The sequence below is a fragment of the Vigna umbellata genome, chromosome 7, assembly GCF_029865625.1.
Source record: "Vigna umbellata cultivar VRB3 chromosome 7, Vumbellata_1.0, whole genome shotgun sequence".
Classification (NCBI taxonomy): domain Eukaryota; kingdom Viridiplantae; phylum Streptophyta; class Magnoliopsida; order Fabales; family Fabaceae; genus Vigna; species Vigna umbellata.
The window spans coordinates 29,293,784-29,311,700 of NC_142171.1; the positions used below are offsets into that span (position 1 = coordinate 29,293,784).

Genomic DNA, 17,917 nt, shown 5'->3' on the forward strand with positions numbered 1-17,917 from the left:
TATAGGTTTTTTAATTTTATTTCAAAAATTTTTAAAATATATATTTTTAAATATTTATAGATATTTACGCGTACTCACTACAATTAAAATATTTAAGAATATATTTTAAACGATTATTTGACCAAAAACAAAACAATTAACAAATACTTTTTTTTTTATAAATCAGATAGTAGATAAACACGTATCATGATGTGTTAATCATGGTTAGTTTCTATATATAGTGTAAATTTTACATGGTGTACAATTGTAAAATATATATGCTTTAAATAAACATAAAATGACAAGATGAACAAGCAAATCAAGTTTATTTTTAGGAGCTTAAATCGATTTTCAAGTCATCACTATTTACTTACTTATTTTACAGTTGTTATTTTTAAATTATCAGGAACTATTGGTTGTGGGTTAAATGGAACCGATTATATAACTAAATATTTTGTTACATGAACAAAATGATTTTTAGTTTTTAATTACATCCACAATACTTCATTTAAACTCATAATATATAATAAAATATAAATAAAATTATTTCATTCACATAAATGCATGATCACCGTCAGCACATGGTTTAAATTGTATGCAGTCAATCCAAAGATGTTGAACATGTTGGAATATATGTTCCTCCAATGTTTTTTTTATTGTTTTTTTAACATTCAATTAATTTATCTTATTTTACATTATCTATATATATCACCTCTGGATTCCTCTAAAGACTTTGGATTTTTTTCACTGAAAGAAGTCTTTACTCCATTCAACACGCTCATATAAATTCTCTTTCACATTATTTTTTTAACAATATTCAAATACATTTCAATATTATTAATAAATACATCAGGATAAACGTTGATATTTTCCCTACAAAATAATAAAATATACATTGTTATTATATCAGAAAAATTTTAAATACCCTAAAGTATCTTCAACACAAAAAAGAAAATTACTTTGAGAGAGAATTAAAATCAATGAAACAACTATATATTAATTAACTTAGGAAAACAATTATATATAAGTGGTGCAACACAAAAGGACAACAACATGTAGAGTTGGAGAGATGGTTGTATTGCACGTTATTCAGGAAAAGTGGAAGAACAATGCAGCACGTTTGTAGGGAAAAAAGAGTTTTATCAACAGATGAAGCTCAATATTCATCTCCAAACAAATATGACAAAAACATAAACTTTACCACCCATGAAATTAAAAATAATGGAAAAATAAATTATGCCACCAAATTGTCATGATGTCAAGTCCAACTTCAATTGTTAATTTGTTCATAATTCTAAATAAGCCAAGATAATAACCACATAATAGAAAATTTCACTCAAATTTCAACATTGAATCTAAGAAAGATATTTAACTATCCTATATAATATATATATAATTCTTTGTTACTAATAAATCAAATTGTGTAATTATTTATAAAATATTCATACATAGCAACTAAAATTATAAGGTCCCTGCAATTTTTTTTTAATTTTGGTTGATATATATCCATTTCAAAAATTTGGTATATAAATTGAATAAAATAGTTATTTAAATTTCCTTTGCTAATTTCTGTAATTATTTTATATTTCTCTAAATTTAATTTTATTCTTTTCCAAACGCTAACTTATTCATGAACATAATGAGAGTTTTGATTATATGTATTGAAAACTTTTGAAAATTATTTGGGGATCCAAAGTGTGCTTGTTAACAGTAGAATTAGAAAAAGTTGTTTGAGATAGTATTATAAGTGTTACTTCATTCGACCACTATGTTAAACAAAGAATTAGTGGCGATGATAAGATTTTGTAATCAAACAAATAAAATATATGGAACGATTGAGTGGACCGTCTCCATCTATGAACAAAATCTTTACTTTTTAACCTTCTATATCATGGCTCTCCCATGCTCTCTCCATCAACTAGCTTCCACCACTTTAATTCCAAATTTTCTTTTTTATTTTTGTCAATACATATACCTTTTTTTACATTTATTTGATATTATTTTTTTAAAAAAAAATAAAAAAATTAATTTTCTTATAATAATTTTATCCTTATTTTTATAATGTGTCAAATAAATATAAATATATTGTCACTTTATCATTACTCAATTTTACTTTTAACGTTTTCATTGAAAAAGAATGCTGACAATAATGCATTAAGATTATAACATATTGCTACACAACTAATGAATCAACATCACTTTGCATTTAACATAAACATCTAACTTTACAAAGTGAGAACTCAACTCCATAAAATCGGTTTACAAGGTGAAATTTGCACTCCATTTATATATTATAATTTGACCTTATCTCTAGTTGATGTTAGACTTCCAATAAACTCAATTCAAAAACTTTAAAAAATCTTTATATTACTTATGACCGATACCAACTCTTAAATCAATATGATCGAAATTTAACCCATAAATGTTTAGATTGATATAAGTCTTTGACTAAATTCAACAAAAATAAGATTTAGAAATAAACTATAATCAAACATTATCCAATTAATATGTGGTGACAATACCAAAACTAAATTTGTTTGAATGATTTTTCCATAAAAAAAATATAAAAATAACATAAAATATGGTTTTAGGTAACCTAAAATTAGTTTATAGAAATTAAAAATGAAAATTATGTTTAATGTCTCTTGGATCAAAGATGGACTACATACATTCAACCAAAACTAAGTGATTGGAAATAAATGCACGCTGGCTTTCAATAATTGTCTGGTTGACTCGTCTCATAACTAAGAAAGAAGGCAGCGAGCTTTGCTTTTCTTTTTGACATTCATTCCACCCTAGTTGCCTAGCAATTTCTCAATACACAAATATGCTTCATATTTTCATATTAATTTTGTCTAATATATATATAATTAAAAGATCAATTTCCATGTTGTAGTTGCTGATAAAAAAGTTCCTTGTAGTTGGTTTGACCTCTAACATACCATAGAATGTTATATAGCTTAATATGTTATATATATATATATAATATTCAATTAGATTAATTTTTGTGAAAATACACAAAATGTTAAACAAAAAACATTTTTTGACTCGAGACTCGACTTTCTATCAAAACTGTCGTCAAAAATTAAAATATCATATATCATGTCAGTTTCTACTAAAACCATCTTTATAAGTCTTTTAAAAAAAAAACTATGAAGTGGTTTTGAGAAACTGATGGGCTTTTTATGCAAGAAGCAAAACTGGTGGTGCAATACAGTGCAACAACTCTGACAAACAATGTTGTGTGAGTGCTTTAGGCAAATAAATGACAACGGATTGCGCTGGCTGGCGCGCAGACTGCACAGGGGACTGCGAACTATACAATATAGCTCTTGAACGAAGACAAACAATATAATATAGGCGTTGTGTGCGTTCAAGAAAGAGAACAGAAAAAAGGAAAGAAAACTTGATGCACATGAGAAAAAGGTGAAAATTTTATGAAGAAAGGTCTTTTAACAATTTCTTGAAGACGGTTCATAAAGAAATTGTTGTCATATGTGTCCAAAGTTATTTTTACCATGATTATATAAATAATCGTTGTTAATTAAAAAGCTTTCAATATTTATATTTTTTTCATAGTTGTTTTTCTTTTTTACAATGGTTCTTTTATGTTTGTCGTGCAATGTTAAAAGCAATTTATTTACTAATGATGGTATGTTGACGAGTATAGTGTGTTGTTCTTTTGATGATAATTTCACATTTAATTGATGGCTACACTCTCCTTTGTCCATTCTTTTTGTTTGATTAAATGTAGATCATGAATCAGTCTTTTAAAAGTATTGAACAAACTAGCATTAATTTTTTTTATTTCTTTATTAACGTATAATCGAATATATTAATTAATAATTGATACTCGCAAATTGAACTAAAATTGATTTTCATTTGGTTCATAGTTAATGGATTATTTTACATAATAATCGATTCTTACCAAAGGTTTGTTTTCAATGTTTCACAATTACTCGATTAGTCATATTGATCAAATTTAGTTTCATGAATTTTTCAAATGAACAACTATCCAAAGAAATTGTATTATGCAATATGAAAAATTGCACTTTAGAATATAAATGATATTGTTTTTAATAATAATTAATTTTACAAGTTGAAAATTTTACAATTATAATTAAAAGTAATTAATTATCTTAGTAACCATTTTGGTTTTCAAATTTCTTTTAAAAGGCAAGCATTCGAATGTTTTAAGAATTACTATATTCAAATAAGGTTTTAGTTGTAACATTTTAAATAAATATAATTACTCAATATCATCTATTGATATTGAAAGTGTTGTAGGTTTTCTATTGCAATTATTTTGAGGAATATTGTTACTGAGTTTTCCTTGATTTTGTATTATTCTTTCTTGTATAGACCAATGTGGTGTTTTTATAGGTATTTGAGTATTTTCAATATATATTTTTTTATGTGTTTCTTCTTGGAAGGCTTTTCTCTCTTCATCAAAGTTTTAAGAACAATTCTTTTAATAACAAGATGTGTGTTTTTTTTTAACAAATTCACTCCCTTAGTATTTTATCCGTAGAAGTTGTATACAATTTCCAATTGATTAACTAAACTGTGGTTAATCATGGTGTATTTGAAAGTCTTAAACAAGTTACGATGGATGAAATTGTCAATGTTTGTGGAGCTTTTAACGATTACTTTTAGCTAAATTGTTGTGAAAAATTTCCCCAATTGTGACAGTAGAGTAATAGTGGCAGAGGCAGTTCTACATGCAATGAACGATGTGCGACGGTTTGAAACGTGACGGTAGTGGCGTTAACGAAGTTTCCAAACTTGGAAACAACAAAAAGTTATAGAAGCAGAGGGAGAAGAATAAGGAAAAATCCAAATTTCTATAAGGGAATGTAGTGAAATCGGTGACTTTCCAAATAGTTATAAATATATTATTATTATTGCTATTATAATTATAATTATAAAATTAAATTAAATTAAATGAGTTTTTTAGTTATCTTCATAGTCATCTCTTTCAATTAATATAATTATAAAATTATACAATTGTTTTGACTAACAATATTTTTTAATTAATATAAATATTTTTGGAGTCTTTTTTCATCTATGTTGGTCTTCATTTATATCACACTCATCTCTTTTATCAATTATATATATTTTTTTCCCTACTTTTTCGTTTATATTTTATTTTATTGAAGATAGAAGTCTTATACAATATTTTTCTGAATGACGTTAATGCAGTTTTATTTTTAAATTTATTCAATTTAATATTAACTTAATTAACACGAATTTGTTTTAATTAAAAGTTAATTTAAAAATTAGCGGTGAATTATAATCGGCTTAATCAATATTATTTAGATAGTTTTCAAAAGTTAACGCTATAGCATCTTGAATTTCATAGTCTCAGTACATTCGACTCAAATGTAACGCTATTGAATTTAGTATATATGTTACTTGTTAACATCGATTTGACACTAATATATATATATATATATATATATATATATATATATATATATATATATATATATATATATATATATATATATATATATATATATTATTATTTGTCCTACGTTTACACAATAGTATTTTTTAATATGTAATTGCGCTTAGAACGGCTTGTCTTGTCTCTTTTCGACAGCAATGAACAAAGGATAAAAAAGGAATGAACTCAGTTTCGTGAAAATTTCCAGTTTCTTACTATAAAAACTGTTTCTCAGTTCTGCTTATTCCACTGCCCTTCTTCTTGTGATAAGTGTAAGCTTGCTTCTCTGTCCCATTTTCTTTCTTCTTTCATCTTCTCCCTTTTAATTTGCATGCTTGATTCAATTGTATTGTACTATATATAGAAATTTATTTGCTTCATTAGGGTTCTTCTATTAATCATCTCTACTATTTTGCTTGTTGTAATCAATTATATGTATGCTTACTCTGACGGAAAAAGTTTAAAGATCTCTCTCCTGCAAACGCATGCTCATAACATTACCTAGGTAACTTATACAGATTTCATACAACAACATAGGGTAAACAAATCTTATTTATGTTTTATTTTTTGTCAATACATTCTTCTCTTAGTTTCTCTACAAACACTTTCATTCTGTTTCTTGTTTTGTAGTATTCAACACAGTTTCCTTATGTTCCTCTCTATCTGTATTCTGAAAGATTTTGTTGCTGACAATATCATTTGTTCATCTTTGTGGCTGGCATGTGAAGCAGAAAAAGGTTGTGTGAGAATCTTGGAAAAATCAGGTATCAAACAACTACAAATGAAAATTTTAGATGCGCATATGATTAATAACACATGATAAAAAAACACAAAAACAAGAACATATATTTCTTTTCCATGAAATTAAGAATGCTATCTGTCACGTAGCTGCTTTGATGAGATGGGGAACAAACGCGTTTTCTAATCCACTTTTGAAAAAAAGTGTCTATTCATAGTTACTTTTATATATATGGCATTTTAACGACCAAAATTAGTATGTGGAATCTTGTGTCGTCCACGTAGTTACCTCATTGTTTGTTTTGTCATGGAGTGTTGCATGGGTAAGACCTAAAGTGCATGATAAGAAATACGTATAAAAATAGGGAGAAATTATAATTAGGTAATCTAAGATCACTTGTTACAATTTATTTTCAGTTTTTAAATCTAACTTTTACTTGTTTTCATGTTTTATTTATTTTTAAAATATAATATTTAAAAAAAATACTTTTTATAAATGAGTTTTAGTGATGTTTCTCGTAAAATTGTTTATGAAGAAGGTGACTAACCTTTTTAAATTTATTTACTTTTTACTATAGTTAAGATATCGTATTCTTTAATGTGAATAATTGACAACTATTAATGTGTAAATAAAAGAATGAAATATTTAGAATGTCTCAACCTATAATACCAATCTATAAATAATCTTTCATCATAAAATAGATTATACTCATCTGTCGTATTTTCAGAAAAATAAACTCTTTCTGTTGTAAATTTAGTTATACATATGGATGGGTGTCATATAATGCTAGTAAATTGAGAAAGCAATATAAATGAGGTAATTAATTCATTCTGAATACTGTAAGTTTACAGATAAAAATAGTAATTTTTTCTTAATTTTGTTCATTTGAATGAATTTGAGAGAAATTAATTGAATGAATTTAAAAGGATTTGAAAATAAATTTTTATTGTTTATTTGATTAAATTTTGAAAATAAGTGAGTATGAATTTAAAAATAAAATTTGAAAAAATTAATTTAAAATTTAATTGATATGACAAATTAAAAAAAATTACTTTCAAATTTATTATAGTTATTTTCAAAATCTACTCAAATAAACAAAAATAAATTTATCTTTAAATTCTTTGATATTCATTCAATCATTTTCTCCTAAATTCATTTAAATAATCAAGTGATTAGTCTCATAAAAAAACAGAAGTTTATCTGTCAATAAGAAATAAGAGAAAGAAAGAAAAGGCAAAACAGAACAAAAAAAGTAGTGTGAAGAACAGGAAACTAAGGGAAAAGTCAACAACACTGGACGGCGCCTTGAAAAATTGTCTGCGTCATCAATTGCACAACAATATCAGTGTTTTCATGATATCTCAAACTTTCATAATTGAAGTTGATTCTGTGATGATTTAATTTAGATTTTTTAATACTTTATCATTTGTTAGTGTTTGTATTACAGTGTGGTGAAATCTTTTACTTTACTTTTTAAGAAAAATAATCTGAAATATTAGAATTGAGAAAACTTAAAAATAAAAAATTACTTGTAGCAGCTACATTTAGAAATAAAATAATTATTTATTATATTAACTAGATATTATATTATAAATTAAAATTATTAATATTTTAAATAGTCGTTATAATTAATAAAAAAATATATTTAATTTGTAAATTGGAGTTTAATCTCTAAATATTAATTATCAAAGGTTTAATTACATATTACTATATATTGATTTTAAGTTAGTCACTAATTTAAAAAAACGACTATCGAATTTTTTTTCCCGAAAAGAAAAAACTTATCCAAACTAATTAGGTCAGTTTTAAGGTTTACAGCCTTTAGTTTATCGTTTTGTAATTCTGTGTTTTGGTTTAAATTCGTCAGAAACTAGGATCTTTCCAAAATTAATTAGTTTCTTTATCAACTTTCTTCAATCTAAACTCTAAAATTTTACCTATTTTTATTTTTCTTATTTTAAAATCTTTACAAGTTGAATCAATTAAAAATAAAAAAAGGATTCATATATATAAAAAGAAGTAAATTAATATTTAATATACATTTAGAAAGTGAGTAAAAATGATAAGTTTATAAGTTATATGATGTGATATGAAAAAATAAAAATAGAAAAAACAAATATATAATAAATATAGATAAAATGAAGATTTGCATACATCATTTCGCTTAAAAATAATAAAATCCACATTGTTTGGATCCTAATCTCACATTCTTTGCATCCTAATCTCACATTTTTCAACCTCTTTTAATTTTCATTATTTTTTTTTATATATTTTAACTTAACAATTAACTTACTTAATATTTAAATTTAATTATAAACTCTCAGGTATTATGATGAAAAAAAAAAGGTTTTCCAATAGAAAGAAAAAAGTAATAGTTGAGGAATCTGACTTTTAAGCAAGTGTGCTTTATTGATCAAGAAAGTAGGAAGAAAAAAATAAAAAATAAACCAAAATAAAGAACAAAACTTATAAATAAATATATAGTTTATTTTTAAATTTAATTTCATATGTGTATTATAGTTTATAGTTTTATTTAAAATATAGTTATTTAAATTATACTACATTTTATTTAAATTTAGAAATATTTATATAATGATGTACACCTTGGTCCCTTTTAGTAAATTTGCCGCCTTCGAAGTTATTAATTAACATTACTTTCTTTTTAAAATAGTTTCAATTTTCCTTGCCGTTTATTTTATGTTCTTTTGAAGAAATTAAACTATTTATTCCTAAAGTATAAATTACTGACTCATCCATTTAAAAAAAAAAATCCCTTATTACATTTTAACTGATACACATAGGCAGCAGGTGAGTTATTTTCCATGTTAATTTATTGTTTACCGTTGCTTAATTAGGTTAGGGTTTCTTTTTTGTAATCTTTGTTTCTTTCAAAGGTGTGGTTATTTGATTCTCCCAAGTTTATATTTTTCCTTCCATTACACTTTTTAACTTTCACTTGCTTAAATTATCATATTTAAGTAATTTATAGTTAAATGAGCGTGATTGATAAACCAAATAGAAGCATATAAAGTATATATTGGAGCTTGAACATAAGATATTTAATTAAGAAACCATAATTCAACACTGCACTTAAAATTACTTAATTAACGAAAAGGATAAATAAATCTATGGCACAAGATCTTCTAGCTAGTATAAAGGTCTTCAACTAATTTTTTATTTTACAGTGAAATGGCTATGACAGTTGGAATTACAACAAATCCAGAAGAACTACAGATAGTGATTCATAGAGTTGCTTCAGTTCAATGCAGAAGTCCATCATCTGATCTATTACAGAATACAAGTACTTTCTAATCTCCCTCTCTTAAGATAATGGTCAACAACATATTGGTGTTTGTTTAATTGTTTTAGATAGTGACTTTGCTAAACATTTCTCGTACTCTCTGTTTTCCTTAATTCCACCCATATTTGCGTGCCATTAAAATAAATTCATTCATATTAAAAAGACTGTTATAATTAATCCAAATAGTAGAAAAGAATTCAATATTTTTAAAGTAGCTCAATTTAATAATACATGACTATCATATGAGTGCAAACTACACTAAATAAATAAATTCATCATACGATTAGAAAACATAAGGTAAATAATAGAAGAGGAAAAATTGGCAAATTTTCAAAACTAAGGTAGTTTATCCCTAATTTATAGAAATGGAGTAATTGATTTTTTTTTTTTTACAGTAGAGTAAGTTGTTATAAGTCTTGATCACTTCTTAATTGAGAAGTCATCAACCCTAACCATTTTAGTTTAAATTAAAAATCTCACGAGTTCTAACAATTTTTGTTCGACGAATTTATAAAGAAATAGTTCATAGCAACTTGTCTCATAGCAACATTGAGAAGTCGTCACAGGATTCATGACGATTTATTTTAAATATGTAAAAAAAATCAATTATTCCATTACGCGTGTAAATACTTCAATTTTGAAAATTTGCCCAAAAGCTTTCTTTAAGCTTTTTCTGTAAGTAGAACTTATAATAGACAATGCGTGCAAAGGTCATGAATTTATTGTCTACTTCATCAATATTTTTTCAAAAAGTTGATAAGTATGAATTAAAAATAAAAAGGTCATGCATCTAACATAGTTTCCTGTAGGGGATTATGTGAACAAATGTGCTCCCATTTACAACCTTGCAATTAAAGGTGACTGGAAAGAAGCAAGAGCTATGTTAATGGAAGATAGCAGGTTGGCAACTGCTGCCATCTCACAAGGATGGGCCACACTGCTTCACGTAGCAGCAGAAGCAAATCACTTGCATTTCGTAGAGGAGCTGGTGAAACAACTACACCCAGATGACTTGGAACTGCAAGACTTCAAAGGCAACACAGCTTTCTGCTTTGCTGCAGCAGTTGGCAATGTCAAAATTGCAGAAGCAATGGCCCGAAGAAATAGCAGTTTGCCAACTATAAGAGGTGGAGAAGGACTCACCCCACTTCACATGGCTGCTTTACAGGGAAAATGTGAAATGGCATGGTATCTCTACCCTTTTACAGTTCATAACTTCCATGCTCAAGATTGGGATTTGCTGTTCTTTCTTTGTATCAACACTTCCATTTATGGTACGCATGTGCATATATATTTCTCCCTCCCCTCCTCTTCCTTTCTTTAATTTCTTCAAAACCCTTGGAAATTTTGCAGATTTAGCTTTAAAGATGTTACAAGATAATCCGCTATTAGCACTCGCTCGGAATGAGAACAAGGAAACAGGGTTGCATGTTTTGGCACGAAAATCTTCTGCTTTTAGTTGTGAAGGTAGAAGGTATCCAAATCAGTTCATTAACTCACGTAAGTCTTTGTAATCACTGTTGTTCAAAACCTCATAAACATATCCATATACCTGTTATCCGTTTGTACTTTTAACAAGGATCTTTGCAGGAAAAAATGGTTAATTTTTTAGTATATTTCTTCATATTCTAGATATAGTTATTACTGGTTTATCATAATATAGTTAACCGACATGTGAAATTATTTGTGATAGGTAAGAATCCAAGTTTGGCTCACCAACTTGTAAGGTGTCTTTGGGATACTCTTGTTTCTCTTGATTGCACAGAGATACAATTGATACGAGTCATAAACGAGCCGTCTCAAGTGATATTCATTGCTGCTGAAGTGGGAAATTGTGAGATTATAGTTGAGTTGGCTAAATCTTACCCAGATCTCCCATGGGATGTTAATGACAAAAATCAAAGCATCTTTCACATTGCAGTTTTGTATCGCCATGCAGCCATATTTAATCTCATACATGAAATAAGATCGATCAGGAATTTTGTGGTAACATATGAGGATGCAGATCAAAACAATTTACTGCATTGTGCTGCAAAATTAGCACCACCAAACCAACTTAACTTGGTGTCTGGAGCAGCTTTTCAGATGATGCGCGAGTTACGGTGGTTCGAGGTATTCCAAAGCTCATGCATGTTGCTCAATCTTCTGTTTATTTCCTCTTCATCTATACATTTTCATCATTAAGTAAACATAAACCGTTTGTGAGCATAAAATTTAGTTCACAAATTGTCAAATTCATACCAAACAAACATCAAAAGTATACAAACAAATTTCGAACACTGAAATTTCATGTATAATAATTCATGGTCCAATCTGTTCTTGCCTCTCGACGTGTCTATCATACTGATTCATATAGGCTCTGACAAGATTTCATATAGTAGAACATCACATAGGTTTGATATTACAGGAGGTGAAGAAGGTCATGCCACTTTGTTTCATAGAGAAGAGAAATTCCAATGGTAAAACTCCTCGAGAACTTTTCACAGAGGAGCATGCAGAGTTACTGACAAAAGCAGAATCTTGGATGAAGAGCGTGGCAAACTCTTGCATGATAGTTTCAACACTTATTGCTACAGTAGTGTTCACGGCAGCATTCAGCATTCCACGTGGTGATGATAAAAGTGGAAACCCCAACTGCAATGCTATCGTCTTCATAATATTTGCAATCTCAGATGCAACTTCACTGATCTCATCCTCAATCTCAATTCTTATTTTCTTGTCCATACTTACCATAGCTCGGTATGCAGAGGATGACTTCCTCATGTCACTGCCAATGAAGCTGATATGTGGATTGGTTACACTGTTTATCTCCATAGCAAGCATGATGGTGACATTTAGCAGTGCTTTCTTCATAACATATGCTCATGGCCTAAAATGGGTGCCGATCTTCATTTCTGTACTTGCACTTGCACCAATCACATTATTCACATTTCTTCATTTTCCCTTATGGTCAGACATTGTTTACTCAGCCTATTTCTCTAGGTCTATATTTCGCCCAAATAAGCACGTTCTGTACTAGGAAATCTTAGGCCCTTAATCATGATTTTTGTATGTATTTTAAGTACTTATTATCCCTTGCAATGTTATCCTCGCAAATTTCACTTTCGAGTGCGTGTTTCTATTAATTGTTAACTAAAAAACTATCATATTTTTTTATTTCACAATCCTTTTCCCTCATAAGAAAATGTTATTTATTACATATATAATTTTGAAAATTCTTCAGTTATAGTTTGAATTTCTTTAAGAAAGGCGACAATAACATTGAATTATGATTTTAGTTTTTAAAATTTTGACTAAATTTGGCTTATATCCTTAAAATTAAAAATAAAACTCAAATTTGGAATAACAATAATACTATTTTAATAGTTTAAATTGATTATTTAAGAAAAAACAATTTAAAAAATAATATTTAAATTTTAAAAATGGTTAATCAGAAGCTAAATACATTTTAAAAATTTTCAAAACTAATAATTTTTTTTAAATTTCGAGAAACAAAATTGAATTTATACCATAGGAAAAACAAAACTATATAGAAAGTGCTGAATTTAGGAAAAGGGTAATTCTAGAAGTCAATATTCTACTCTTGTAGCATGACGACGTCGTATCATACTGTTGAAGATATTCGTAATTCAGCTGTGCTGGTAGAGTGAAATATTTCACCATTTCTTTCCTTCTCTTTCTTCCAATTTTCCCCTTTTCCTGTACAAACAGAGATTGTTGTTTCTGAAGATTGAAGAACCTCGATCATTCGTTTTGACAATTGACCATTCCAACAGGACCTAGATTTTCTTCGTTTTCATCTCAGTAGAAACTAAACAGGTCAATTAACCTCTTATTTCCCATTTGTTTCTTTCTGTGTATCGCAGAATATGAATGCTTCTTGTTTCAAAGTTTTTATGATTTGAGTTTTAGGTTTTCGCTGCTTCCCTTTCATTCTTCAATCTTCGTTATTACAGTTTACCAGTAAAATTAAAATTAAACTTGCAAAATGGATACTTGTGAGTGTACAAAACACTTCTATGTGATTTTTTGGTTCACGGTATGCGAAATGATGGTGCTTCTGATATAAGTGCTTCTGCCATAGTATTTGGGAAAAGCTAATATTTATGATGGTGAAAGAAGGAGCAAGAACCTTCATCTCTGTTTTGTTTGTATAAATGTTGGATGCATTTATCGGATGTGTTAGATTGCGTATATAATAATACGTACATCTCTTGTGTAATAATGCAGGTGATCTTAGCGAATATGGAATGTGTGGTTCAGGGAATCATAGAGACACAGGTGAGTTTATGTTTTATTTGAATTATTCATTGGAACTGGCTTTTTCTTTGAAGAATGGGGAGGTATTGTGGAATTAAATTTATCTGGGTTAGCCATGGTCTCTTGATGTGGGTTATCATATTTCATTTACAATGCTAATCTTCATTGTCGGCGTGTTACTTGCATTTAGTGTTTAAATTCTCCTATAGAAGTAAGGAAAAGGGTTGAGTGGCCACCTTAATGGTGCCATCCTCAAGTAAAAAATAAAAAGTTAAGAAACAAATTTAGCTTGTTTCTGGGAATGTGAAATTTGTGAAATTCATTGTGTAAAATTCTGCAAATTCATTGTGTACACTTCTGGATGACTTAAAATATGAGTTAAAGGTTTAACTGCAAAGTTCCACTTGTATCTTTACTGTTACCCACTTTTTTTTTTTTTTTAATATTCAGTGAAGCTTAGTTTTGCACATATGTAGTTATGCATTTCTATCATGTTTTGTTTTGATAAAGGGTTAATCAATTAAAAAATGAAACTTCTTTTAAGTTGACATATGAGAATTTAAAGTATATAACCAATTGTTCGATTATCTGAATATGTCAAAGTAATATGCAAATAGAATCAAATTTCAATTACTCATAAAAAGATTATATTTACATTTGCTTGCCATTGGCCAAAGTGTTTGATTATTTCATATCAGTATTCAAATGCAACTCTAATAATTGAATGTAATAAGCTTATTATTCAAGAATAAAGGCTTAACGTACATAAATAGACCACTGTTCTCACAAAGTTTTCAAAGATTAGAATTCCAAACTGATCTTTTTCACTTCTACTAAAATATTCAAAACAATTCTGATATCTGTTTAAAATTATATGTTGACACCTGGTATTCTCATTGTCTTTCTCTTTGTTACACAAATCTATTTTTTCCTGTGAATGATTCATTTTTTTGTTTGTTACTCGTTTGGGCTTTCTCTGAAATAACTTGATCCACTTGGTGTGAATCTTGAGTATGTATGATGGTATATTATCCTACTTTTTTTTAATTATTTATTAGAATCTACGCATGAAAGACAAATTGTCCCATGGAAAGCATTCTAATTGTATGTGTTTTTGTTCATCTTAATTGGTAGAAATAATCACTCGTTTTTGTCAGTTTCCTCAGACAACTTGGGAAAAACAAGTGACTGTTTGTCAAACATGAACACACTTTTGCACTTATGGAAGGCAGTAGAATCACATTATTTCTTGAACAGAAATAATGGGACATTTTTTTTCTCTATATCCGTAATTGTTCTCTTAGATAATCAAGATATGTTCTGTTAGTAATAGATTTTTTCAGAAGGAAACATTCATGTGGAAAGGCTGTGTATGACAACCTTGACTTCTAATATTTTATTATCCTTCACAGCATGTTGAGGCTTTAGAGATTCTTCTTCAAGGACTATGTGGTGTTCAGAGAGAACGATTGAGGATACATGAAATATGTCTCAAGAGTGGTCCACATCTGGGTTAGTGTTTTTTTTCAATAATATGATATTTTTTGGCCAACAATTTTTTTTTTTTTATGATTGTTATGAAAGTGTTTTTATTCCTAAGAGGGGAAGAATATCCTGGGAAAACTAGCACAGAATAACTTGCATTAGAAGACAGGGAAATGTATGTCCTTACAAGAAAGGCTTCAGTTGCTATTTGTCTAAGAAGCAAGCCCCTGAGAAGCTAAAAGTGCATATGAGATGAACGGTATTGAGAAGAAGGAGAATAAGGAAAGCCCCTGAGAAGAGTGCATATGAGATGAACCCTACTGATAATAGAGAGACAATTGTATTCGTAACAGCAACATAATAGCATCATCCTTCACCCAACTCCACCAAAACGGAAAAAAGGCACTTCTTATCCAGAACCTCACCCAATTTACTCCCTCCTAAGCCTTCTCCAAATGATTTTGAAAATTTATTTCAAATTATGAAGAAATACCCTGAATTGTTTGAAAGCCTGCAATGAGTAATCCGGCATACCAGATATGATTAGCTGTTGGCCATTGTAAAATTGAAGGAATTTGTAATTTTGTTTAGTGTTGTCTGTACAACCACGTAAAGTGTAATCTCTATTAAATGTTTGTTTCAGTATACGCACTGACAATTTCATTTAAAAAGCTTTTGTTTTACTCTGTATTTTATCTTCATGAATAGAGATGAAATATTTTCAAATTCTTTTATGATTCCCTCATCATTTTTGTGTACTTTTGAATTATTTTGTGCATGTATCCTCAACATTTTATGTTTTCCTATTAATCATGATTTAATGAGCTTTGTTTCTAGGCAGTGTACCCTCAGAGCTTCGGCTCCTATGTGACCTAGAGCAAGCTGAACCTTCGTGGTAAACCATTCATCTTTACTTTCAAAACTTTGTTGGATTTTTTTTTTCATAATCAAATACCCATTAAATATGTGATTGATTGATGCCTTGTTCAGGACGGTTAGACATATAGGTGGTGCAATGAGGGGTGCAGGTGCAGAGCAAATTTCTGTTCTGGTTAGGTCAATGGTGGAAAGTAAAACAAGCAAAAATGTTCTTCGTTTGTTTTATACACTGGGGTACAAATTAGATCATGAGCTGCTGAGGGTGGGATTTTCCTTCAATTTCTACAGGGGCGCACAAATCACTGTAACAGTTTCGTCAATCAATAAAATGCTGAAGTTACATGCAACTGACGAGGCGGTGCCAGTAACACCTGGTATACAAATGGTCGAAGTAACAGCACCTGCAGCTGCTGAAACCTACACTGAAGTTGCTGCTGCTGTGTCATCCTTTTGTGAATACCTTGCACCGTAAGAATCTCTATTCTAAATTGCACATTTTTCTATACCAATTGCAAATCTTTTACACTCCAAGAGGCTGGAGCTGCTAGTAACTAGCATATTTACTGCTTTGTTAATTTAAATAACTTTTCATGCTGGGTTGATATCTCTCGGTCATGATTTTCTAAGGTCTTAACATCATATTAGAATTAGTTAACGATTATCAATTCAAGTGGTTTTGCAACCTTGAGTGTCTGCAGAAAAATACCATACATTTCTTATCTTCCTTCACATAGATCATTGATATTTGTAACTTTTTGGTGTGAATTTCGCAGGCTTCTCCATCTGTCCAAACCAGGCATTTCAACCGGTGTTGTACCTACTGCTGCTGCAGCTGCTGCATCTCTAATGTCGGATGGTGGGGGCACAACATTGTAATAATACTGTACAACGTTTATAAACACACTTTATGTACATCACTTTACTTAATTTTTTCAAAGAGACCGTAAAATTTTCACTTCACAAGAACATAAAACAACTGCTAAAATCAATTAGTTTACTGTTCGTGAAATATGGCCATGTTTCTCTATTTATTTTCGAAATTTCTTTCCTGAACTTTGGTATCTTTAATTCAAAATGAATAAAAGGCTACAAAAACAAATAAAAAATAACAAGGATTGATATAGGAACCAAGACCGGAGAAAGAAAAGTTTATAGGTCTAATTTAGGTCTAATTATAAGAAAAAATGTAACTATTTGATCTATTTAGGTCTAAACGGTATCAAACCATTGGCAGGTTCTTTCTGCATCTATCGGTTGTGGAAACATTTTTCCAAAATAGGAGCGGTGAATTAATTTAGCGCATATAGATTTTTTTTTTTACACAAGTGAGTGGATGCAGTTTTGGAATTTTTTAAGTCTGAAAATTTTCCAAAATGGATGCAGTTTATTTATTTGAATAGAAAACATATATTTAAAAAATATTAAATTTATTTTATCAATTTTTTAATTATTTATTTTATTATAATAGTAAAATACATTTTTAAATATTTAAATATTATATATTAATTGTCAATTTAAAAATATATTATAAAATTAATTTAAAATTTTATTGATTAAACTAATTTTTTTTCTTCCAAGATAATTATTATATTAAAATAACTTATTTTATAAAATATTAAATTTAAATTATTTTAGTATTATTTTTTTTTCTGTTACTATATTATAATAGAAAAATATAACTATTTTATTATATTTATCCATAAATAATCAATTATCTGTTTGAATATAATCCATCATGTTTAATTTTTCAATTATTAGTGAATGATTCTTCCACACTATGTAATGTAAACCCTGAGTGGGTTTAACTTATTGCGAAGGGATTATT

General features: G+C 28.3%; 2 protein-coding genes across 6 annotated transcripts; both read left to right on the plus strand.

Moving 5' to 3' along the window:
• The first annotated feature begins 9,356 nt into the window (after positions 1–9,356).
• On the plus strand, positions 9,357–12,553 carry LOC148195701 (uncharacterized). 3 transcript variants are annotated; one of them, XM_088094151.1, is made up of 5 exons: positions 9,357–9,468; positions 10,278–10,742; positions 10,822–10,968; positions 11,162–11,580; positions 11,876–12,553. In XM_088094151.1, the coding sequence occupies exons 1-5, from the start codon at positions 9,357–9,359 to the stop codon at positions 12,485–12,487; spliced, it is 1,755 nt and encodes a 584-aa protein (XP_087950277.1). In that variant the 3' UTR covers positions 12,488–12,553. The 3 variants fall into 3 exon arrangements, with proteins under 3 accessions (XP_087950277.1, XP_087950278.1, XP_087950279.1); XM_088094152.1 differs by lacking the exon at positions 9,357–9,468 and having other exon boundaries at positions 10,286–10,758; positions 10,805–10,968; XM_088094153.1 differs by lacking the exon at positions 9,357–9,468 and having other exon boundaries at positions 10,289–10,742; positions 10,822–10,954; positions 11,175–11,580.
• Positions 12,554–13,104: 551 nt separating this feature from the next.
• LOC148195702 (mediator of RNA polymerase II transcription subunit 18-like) lies at positions 13,105–17,047 on the plus strand. 3 transcript variants are annotated; one of them, XM_088094156.1, is made up of 6 exons: positions 13,105–13,287; positions 13,699–13,749; positions 15,141–15,240; positions 16,055–16,108; positions 16,204–16,560; positions 16,866–17,047. In XM_088094156.1, exons 3-6 carry the CDS (start codon positions 15,215–15,217, stop codon positions 16,966–16,968), a joined length of 540 nt encoding a protein of 179 aa, XP_087950282.1. In that variant the 5' UTR covers positions 13,105–13,287; positions 13,699–13,749; positions 15,141–15,214; the 3' UTR covers positions 16,969–17,047. The 3 variants fall into 3 exon arrangements, with proteins under 3 accessions (XP_087950282.1, XP_087950281.1, XP_087950280.1); XM_088094155.1 differs by having other exon boundaries at positions 13,106–13,287; positions 16,051–16,108; XM_088094154.1 differs by lacking the exon at positions 13,105–13,287 and having other exon boundaries at positions 13,618–13,749; positions 16,051–16,108.
• Positions 17,048–17,917: the final 870 nt, after the last annotated feature.